Raw genomic sequence first — 9,505 nt, forward strand, 5'->3', positions numbered from 1 at the left:
GTGGCACCTAATTTGCTTCACTTGGAACGTTCCTCTGATGAAGCAAGCAGGGCTTTTTTTCAGCCGGAACTCAGTTTTGGCACCTCTCAGGTGGGCACCATTGCCATTATAAGAGAACAAGGTGAGTTCTGGCCCTCTTTTTTAAAAAAGAAAAGAAAAGAAAAATAGCACTGACACCAAGTTAACCTCAAAGACCAAACCCTCTTTTCACGTGCCTATTTCCTGACATTTGATGCAGAAGTGTTCAGACTGATGTTGCAAGGATTTAAGTGTGGGGCAGAAAAAAGGGAACCGAAAGGTTGGCTGCAGGGCCCATAAATGACTGGGCTTCAAGAGGAAACTTCTTTTTAGCTGTGACGGCCGTTTTGTCTCTCACATCTCCAGTTTAACAAAGCTTTCTAAACCTCCATTCTCGAAAATTATTTTTCATCTGACTTCCATTACTGCAGCTCGTCTGTGTGGAGAATCTAATAAACCCTCCTAATGGCCTGGTGCACGTTCTGCTGGGTTCTGATGGGCCTTTTAGATGTTAGCTGTGAAGTAACCAAGCCAGCAGATATGATGTGCACTGAGGTGAGTGATAACTTGTTTGTCTCTCTATTCGGGGAAAAGCGTCTTCAAGAGAGAATCAATAATTAATCTGTGGCAGTGAATACTTGCATGATAACATCAGGCTACTTCAAAGGGCTATGAAATTTGCAGTTGGTGGGGCAAAAGTATCAGGGACAATGCTGTGCCTTCGGAGCACATTCGCTAAAACCGGCCTCAGGCAGGAAAAATTTCTAGACCTCGAGGATCCTTTCTCGCTGAAAAGGGAAACAAATTAGCAGCGATAACCCTGTGCCATATTAATGTGGGACTTAATAAGGACCGTCCTATGCGTATCTACTTGGAAATATGTTTCTCGTTGTTTTAATGGCATTTATTCTCTTGTACTCGCAATTTTAGCCTTATAGCTATGCATTTTCACTGTGTTCAGTAGCACAGTGCTCCCTGGTGCATGGCAAGTTTATTTAGGATTCCAACCTATGAATGCAATCCTATATACAGTTCATAGAGTCAACTCCAGGGGGCCACGGGTGCTTGGGCACCCACAATAATATAATTGGGGAAGGGGGCTGGGCACCCACAAGTCAATGAGAAAAGCCGGCGTGAGGTAGCGGCACGGCCTGTGAAAGAGAAGCAGTTAAGTTCCTCCCTCAGCATCCAGCAAGCGAGGCCCCCTTTACTGGGGGGCTGGGCTGGGATGCAGAGACAGAGTTGATCTGCCTGCAAGTCTGAGCCCCTCCCCATGGAAAAGGGTGCCTTGCTGCTGTGGCAGAGCTTCATGCTCCAGCACCGGGGACGGAGAGCAGGTGAGGGCGTGGGGCGCGTCCCGGGGGCATGGCGCACCACCCATGGGGGTGTGGCGTGTGTCCTGGGAGCGTGGTGCACTGCCTGTGGGGGCATGGCGTCCAGTGCGGGGGGCAGCAGCAATGGCACCCCACCAAGATCATGGTCTGGGGGCAGTGCGCTCCCTCGCCCCTCCTCTTCCTCCGCCAGTGCCTTGCTGGCTGCAGAGAGGAGGAGGAGGAAGAGAAGCTGCTGTGCCACCGCCCCCCACAACTATGTGCAGGCATGTAATATCGCGTATCCACGTTGTAGGGGTGGGCAGCCACAATACTGAGGGTGAGATGGCGCCCCTGACACAGTAACTGGGAGCAGTGGCGTAGCGTAGGGGGTACAGGGGGGGGCCCGGCCGCACCGGGCACAACATCTGGGGGTTAGGGTTAGGGGGCGCAAATCCATGGGTTAGGAGGCGCAAATTACTTGCCTTGCCCCGGGTGCTGACAACCCACGCTATACCACTGACTGGGAGTGAGCCTCTTGCTGCCTATCGCACCAAAGATTCAGCCACATCTCCTGCAGGGAGGTCATACAGTGCAGCATATCAATAAGCGAAAGGACAAGTCTGAAAAATCTTGTCCTAAATTGTGTCTAAGAAGTTTTAAATGGACATGTAGACATGAGAGGCAATGACGGAGAACCCATTTTCGAGGTAGTGCACGTATTTTGCAGACTGAGCTCACATGGACATTTTACTAGGAGTTTTTTGGAACCAGAGGGGGTTGTAATGAAACAGACCACTGGTGCCTTTAATCTGTTTGCAGCAGGGCTTCCGAACAGGTGCTTTGTTTTATAAGCAGTTTAAATGTACCTAATTTCGGTAGAACTAGACCCTTTTTTTTTTTGCACACTTTATGCTGCAAGCAGTAACATCCTTGATAGATGTAGCAGAGGAGACAAGTCACAGTTGCATAGTAGGTAGGTTAATATTTCTTTCAGCTTTTCACCTTATCAAAGAACTACCTTTGCAAAAGCAATACTTCATTAGTGTATTTGAATGTGCTTTCAGAATTTGTTAAAAGAGGTGGCATTTTCTATACAGTAGCAGAAAAAAATGTCAGCATCCCCCCACTAGATAAAATAGCTACAGACTAAAAGGAGCACTAAAATTTGCATTTAACTTCCCCTTTTAATTATTCTAATGATTTTTCTCACTTTAATGTTTTAACCTGTTGCAATAGTTGTCACCTGGCACAGATCCCACTCCAGTTTCAAAGATAATTAGGAGTAACAGAACTAAGAATGGCCTCTGTATAGGGCCAAACTAGAATTGATCTTAATCACAATATTAGCATCCGCATAGGCTTTAAAAAAGAGAGAAAGAATATCAAACACCGGGAGCCTATCTGGACTAGGACTGTGGTGTTGTGGGGAGGGCTTCAGATGCTTATTCACACCATGTTCTCACTCTGAATAAGTATGTAGGTCCTTTATAGACCTAACAACAATGACAGCAGCTTTTAGCACACAAAGTTCAATACTAGAATTTGCACTTGAAGACGGCATTGTTTAGAAAAACATCCTTTCCAGGTCTGATTTGGGGAGTTTCCATTATGAGTATCATTGAGACCAGGGCAGTCCAACACATGGCCCAAGAGCCACATGTGGCCCTCAAGGCCTTTTTTGGTGCCCCTCAGAAACATTTGATGCTCCCCCTTGTTGTAATCTCATTGCTAATCAACAACATGCAGGGCTCAGTGGAGGCCAGCCAACCAGAAGGGTCTCTGAGGTGTACTTGCCTGGAGGCAGAATCAGCATCCGAAGTCAGGTTCAGTCCTAGGGTTGGGTGAACAGCAACCCATGTGGTCAGATGGTCTGGGGTCAGAAAATCCAAAGATCATGGGGTCAAGGGTCAAGACGAGCAGAAAGCAGCAATATAGGCCCAGGAACTACAAGTGTTGTTAGCAGCCTCTGACTGCTGCTGGAAGCTCTGCTTAAGGTGGCTGAAGCCAGCTGGTTCTCATCAGTGCCTTCTCTTCTGAGTCCTTGAAGGCTGATCAGCTGCAGGTGGAGTCACTCCACCTTCTCTCCCCTTCAGGCTGCTGTTCAGTAGGTGAAGCTGGCTCCTGGCCCATGACACCATCCAGCCCTGGCACTGTGTTCCCAAAGCTGCGTAAGGGTGGTGCTGGGCTTTGGGAAGGAGGAGTGAGGGCTCTGACAGGGTCCTAACAGGGTCCTCCAGCCTCCTTCGCAAATTCTAGTTAGCACTTTTTCAGCTTTGGGAAGGTGGGAGGGCCCTGCCAGAGGCTCACACCTGCTTCCCAAAGCCTGGTGCCTTGCTTATCCAGCTTTGGGAAGGCAACTCAAGGGCTGGCAAATGGGTGGGGGTCAAATTTTGGCCTCACTCCTGCAATGCAACAAGGCAGTGTGTGACCACGGGTTCTGTATCCAACTTTTTGTGACCAGCCTGGTTTGCCCTGATTTTGACAGTGCCAGTCACATAGCATTATATTGACTTTAATATCTTATGTCGTCTGCTGGTGTAGTCGCTTTCCCTCCCCCATATCCAGAGTTTCAGAAAGAAGAGTCCAGATCAAATTAAAAGTGACACTCAAAGCACAACCCTATGCCTTTCTATTCAGGAATCCCATTGCAGCCTCAGTCATTTGAAAGACCCCCTCTAACACTTTTTTAAGCCAACACAGCTGTGAAAAGATGCAGCCTGGAATGGACATTTTGGGAGAGGGTCCCTCTCATCACTTATCTGCAGGGCAGTTTTCTTACAGATATGAATAAAGCCTGTATCACCTTAGATAAAATATGAGCTGGTGTGGAGGTGCCAAAAACAGGGTCCAGAATGTGAGGAGAAATCCCCTCAGGTCTGCCTTCCTTTTATAGTTCTCAAAATTTGTAAGTTGTCTGACAATTAAAGAAGTCACCAGCATCACCCGGACTATTGCCTTTGATTTCAGATACAAACACCAGAGTTTCTGAAAACTACAAAAGGCCCTTGCTGATACTGATACTACAATAACAAAATAATTTGTGGCACAATACTTATACACAGAAGACGGAAGTGCCTGGCGTGCTCTGCTCCATGGGGTCAGGAAGAGTTGGACACGACTAAACGACTAAACAACAACTTATACACTTCGCCTTCCATGCAAAAATAAAAAGGAGATAGCATGTCAGATTCCCAGGCAGAGTCCATTTTTGGCATTGGTACAGATTCAGACCAATACAGAGATGGGACAATATTAGAAGTTTCAAATGAATTTTATTTATTTATTTACAAACCCCAATTACAAGAGATTGCATTCTGCCAACAGAGATGCACACATCTCTGTTGCATTAATGCATCTCTGTGCATCAATATGTGCGGATCCATAAAACTGTGTGTAATTTTTACAGCTTATTGCTAACAGAAGCTACAGTTGTGAAGATCTGGGACTGAAAGAGATTCCTGAGCAACTACCTAACATAACCCAAGTCCTTGATTTCAGCTTCAACTTCCTGTATTCCCTTCAGCAATCAACACTCAGCAAGCTGAAAGATCTGGTGTATTTAGACTTGACAAGGTATGCTAGATCTTTGTCCTCGCCTCTTTTTGTGCAAATTGGGACTTTCACTTCAACTTTTCAAGCAAGTGGTACTTGTGGTTACAGCCTCAAAGCTAGAACTCTCATCTACCCAAACCTGCTCCCACAAGCCATTGCACTGTGAATCGATACTTGTTAGAAAATTTTGTAGTTGTGGTAAACTGATGCCAGCCTTTAGACAGTCACAACCTGTGCAGTGCTATTACCTAATGTTATGCCATGTGCAGCCTAGAACTGACACCTAAAACTGCTGCCTGAAGTCCTATAATGCTATGCAAAATCACATGAAAGGCAAAACCAAACCCTACCCTACCAAGGCACACATATTACAAGACCAGAAATTCATAGAACTTGCTTCATTACCCCGCAGTAGAGTATTGAAAAAAGTCCTAGATGACAAACTCTGGGTGCATATTTTGTTTCTTGACTATATAAACTGACTGGCCTATCTTGCAAGGAAAGAGGAAATAGGATAAGGCCAGTGTCGGGAAATGGCACTGGTTTCTTCTAGGGAAATAGCAGTATTACTCACTGTATATCTCCTAAATCAGGCGGAACCCTTCTCTTACATTTCTGCTTGGTTTGCTTGCTGGGGTGAGAATTAAGCCCCCCACCCCCCACCCCGCTACACAGGCACTAATGGTTCATGCTTGAACAAACAGCAAACATACAAAACTTACTGCCCTGTACCTGCACTCAGAATTCTGTTTTTCATACAAATTGTGCTGCCAAAACCAAATGAAGAGGCAAGGAGAACAAACGCCTCAATTTCAGAGAATAGCTGAGGAGTGTGAAAAGCTGCTCTTCCAACAAAATTGCAAAAGCAAACGCTTTGGCACACTGGCATACCCTCCCCTGTATTATATGACTTACAAGGATTTATGCAAGTGGGTGCATTGGAATGTTCCTGGAACACAGTGCATGGCTACAGAAAGGTACAGCGGTTCATGCTCAGCCTGAAATTAGCAGAGACCCTCATTGATTAAAAACAGGCACACAACTTGGGTATCCATCCATGCACATCTGTTCATTGGAGTTTCTCCCTCTGCAGATCTGCTCCAGAGGGTTTGGGAACCCCTAGAACAGATTTAGGGCACACACGGGGGGAGGAGGAGAAAATGTTTCATTGTGCAAAGATAAATTATTGTGCTGACTGAATGAGAGACAATGAATTGCAGTGTTAATGTTCACTGCCTATTTAGGTTGGTGCAAAATATGATCCCATTTACAGCTGTGCCAGTTGTATTGTTCTCCTCTCATTAAAAATGTAAACAAAAGCAGGAAATCCATTTTTATTGTTTCCGTAGATGTATATTAGTAAGATAAGCATATACAGTTGTGGTGTTTGAATGCTAGACTTTTGTGTGTTTTTTGTTTTTTAAGGTGTCAAATTAACTGGGTATATGAGGATGCCTTCGGAAACAACGCTCACCTGGAGACAATCATCTTGACTGGAAACAATCTTCTGTTTCTGGCAGACAGAGCATTCTCTGGACCTCACTCTCTGAAACACCTTGACCTGACCCAAACAGGACTCCGTAGTTTATCATCCATCCCAATGCAGGGCCTGGGTAACTTGGAGACACTGATACTAAAAGACAACTACATCCAATCACTAGAGCTCCCATCACATTTTCCAACGAGGAACCTCAAATATTTGGATTTTCAGATGAACATAATACAAAGAATATCAGCTGAAGACATAAGGGTATTAAAGCGAGTCAGCAATCTGACTCTCATTCTTGCAGACAACGATATTATGCACATTGAGACCAAGGCTTTCAGTTCCATTTTTTTCTATACTTTGGATTTTGGTCATTGTGTTAATGTTTCGGTGATCCTGGAAGGGCTGCAGGATGCCAGTACTGTTGCTCTTCGACTTGGGAATTCTTTGGATAGAGATGCCCTTCCCATAACTCCCACCATGTTGCAGGGTATCTGCAACATCTCTGTTGACTACCTCTATCTGCCATATCGCCATTTCCTATACTTCTCAGCTGACACATTCCAGTGTTTGGCCAAACTCCAAAAGTTGGACATGGCCCACACAGACATCGGCGAACTACCCACTGGCCTGGTTCAGTTGAATTTCCTGAGGGAACTCAATCTCGACAAGAATAAATTTGAGCACCTTTGCAATATCAGGGCTTCTGCTTTCCCCAACCTCACCCATATTTCTCTCAGAGGGAATCTGAAAAGCTTGGATTTGGGATCTGGGTGCCTAGGGTCTTTGTCGAAACTGCAACACCTGGACTTGAGCAGATCTCAAATAGAAAGCGCCGACTGCTGCAGCAAGCCGCTCCGTGGCCTGAGCAGCTTGCAACACCTCAACCTGAGCTACAATAGCAAGTTCAGTTTCCACAATGCAGCGTTCAATGAAAGCATTAACCTGAAGGTTCTGGACCTCACTTCCACACAGATTCTCATCAACGCTTCTCAAGGACCCTTTTGCAACCTGCATCTTTTGCAGATTCTGAACCTTTCTTACTCTAAAATTGATCTCAATATCCCACACATTTTACAAGGTCTGGAGAATCTTATTGTCTTGAAGCTGAATGGAAATAACTTTGAATCCAAGACCATCCTGGAAGACAACCTCTTTCAGCAGGCACCCAATTTGGAAGTGTTAACGTTATCTTCCTGCAAATTGTCGGCTATACAAACCAAGGCATTTTCTAGCCTCAAGAAGTTAAAACACATGGACTTGAGCCACAACAATCTTATTGCATTCAATTCAGATGCATTTTCCAGCCTCAGAAACATATATCTCAATTTTGCCAACAATAGGATCCATATTATCCCACGTGATATGTTGACTAACCTATCTGGCCAGAGTGTAATCAATTTAAGTTACAATCCACTGGAATGCACCTGTTCCAATATTGGATTATTAACTTGGTACAAGCAAAACATAGATAAAATTGAAGACTCTGAAGAGACAGTGTGCTCAGAGCCCAAATCACTAGCAGGCTCTAAGCTCCTCTCTATAAATCTGTCCTGTGGGTTTAGCACTGCTCAAGTAGTATTGATTGCCTTTGTTACGATAGCAGTAATTGTAGTGACCTTCATTTTGATCATACGTTTTTTAAGGAAAAACTACCAACAGCTTTGAGTTCCTGGAGAAAGAAAAGATACAGAAGAGTAACAAAAGGCAACAAATTAGTAGGAAGATGCTTATAAGGGAATTTCACTTTCTAATTTTTGTTCCAGTTGTTGTTGACTGTACAGGCAGTCCTCGTTTTGCATGGGGGTTCCATTCTGAACCCATGCAATCAAAAGCCCACTCTGCTCCACCCCCAACCCCTTTTCATGACATCTTTATGATGTTTTGGGGCTGTTTTCAGGTTTGGTGCAGTGTGCATGTGTGTGATCGCGCATCATTCAGGTGCGCCTAAATCATGAGTTGCCTGTACTGCACTTGGTCAACTTGTTTTTGACATGAGATAACATGGCAAAGGAAATCACTGCAAAGTATGGAAATAAGAGAAAGCCAGAATTTTACTGTTTGGTCTTGCATTTTCCAGGTAGAATTCATTCTCAGTGCCATATAGGAGGCTAAAATTGACCACCTCACAGTGCACCAGGTCAGGGTAAAGTTGACAGTATCTTAACCTGAAAAATGTAAGGCAGTTGTTCTTTCCTAGGTGATCATTTTACACATGGCAAGGAAGACTCCTGCTAACTCCTGGACAAGAAAAAGCTTGAAAGTACTCTGTAGTACTTAGCCAAGGCTTCCATATTTGGAATAAAAATGCCACAATAATAAACAGCAAGGCAGTTCTCTTTTTCATTACTGTTTGTTTAATGTTTTCTCACAGGGGTTAAAGAGGGTAAATATTACACAGACAAATAAGGGCTAAACTGGATGTGGTGTGGCAGCCATATGTATTTTATTCCAGGACCTACCTAGATCCATCTATTTATTTGCTGCACAAAGGGAGTTAAACCCTCCCCATTTTACCCTGCCGAGTAGGGCCAGTACAAGAGATGGTTGTACTTGAGTTGCCACTCCATCACTCTTCCTCCCCTCCCCTGCTGGCGGTCGGGCCCCTCATGGACCTCTTTTTCTCTCTTCTTCCATTCTCTCCACCCGCCGCCCCCGCTTTGTTGCTGCTTTAGTAGAGGCCATGTTGAGTCTCTGTCTCCTCCTGCCCTGCTCTCCACCTCTCACGTCCACAGTCCTTTGTCCGATAGAGGAATTTAGTCTGCAGTCCTGCATTATCCCAGTTTGCTGTGGTTGCTATTTCATTCTTCTATATTTAGGCATCCTGTGGGGGCACCACAGCAAACCGCAGCAGTTCACCCCCCCACCCCCTTGAGGGTTCAAGAATGGTTCACGAGGGCAGAGCAAAACAAGTGTCCTGATATTAAGCATTCTAGCCGATTATACACATACCACTTTGTGTTTCAACTAAACGTTACTTCAAGCACGTAATAGGAAAGGAAACTCAGAAATGTCAAAACAATAGTGGCGATTTTTATATAGCCAAAACCATCACCTGGCATCCAAACAGGAAAAAACACCACTTTTTGTGGCCCATTGTCACTCGGTTATTTGGTCATTTATACCCTTTTCACAC

At 44.9% G+C, this 9,505-nt stretch overlaps 1 protein-coding gene across 1 annotated transcript; it reads left to right on the forward strand.

Moving 5' to 3' along the window:
• The first annotated feature begins 272 nt into the window (after window positions 1-272).
• CD180 (CD180 molecule) lies at window positions 273-8,715 on the forward strand. Its single transcript, XM_083465612.1, has 3 exons — window positions 273-573; window positions 4,738-4,904; window positions 6,309-8,715. Exons 1-3 carry the CDS (start codon window positions 484-486, stop codon window positions 8,035-8,037), a joined length of 1,986 nt encoding a protein of 661 aa, XP_083321738.1. The 5' UTR covers window positions 273-483; the 3' UTR covers window positions 8,038-8,715.
• Window positions 8,716-9,505: the final 790 nt, after the last annotated feature.

Source organism: Podarcis liolepis (genome assembly GCF_965112155.1).
Source record: "Podarcis liolepis genome assembly, chromosome: 11".
Lineage (NCBI taxonomy): Eukaryota > Metazoa > Chordata > Lepidosauria > Squamata > Lacertidae > Podarcis > Podarcis liolepis.

Bases quoted from the DNA above. Each gene is read 5' to 3' on its own strand.
- CD180 (XM_083465612.1), top strand. From the start codon at position 484: ATGGCCTGGTGCACGTTCTGCTGGGTTCTGATGGGCCTTTTAGATGTT. The intron at 574-4,737 runs GTGAGTGATAAC...TAATTTTTACAG, and splicing joins CAGATATGATGTGCACTGAG to CTTATTGCTAACAGAAGCTA. The intron at 4,905-6,308 runs GTATGCTAGATC...TTGTTTTTTAAG, and splicing joins GTGTATTTAGACTTGACAAG to GTGTCAAATTAACTGGGTAT.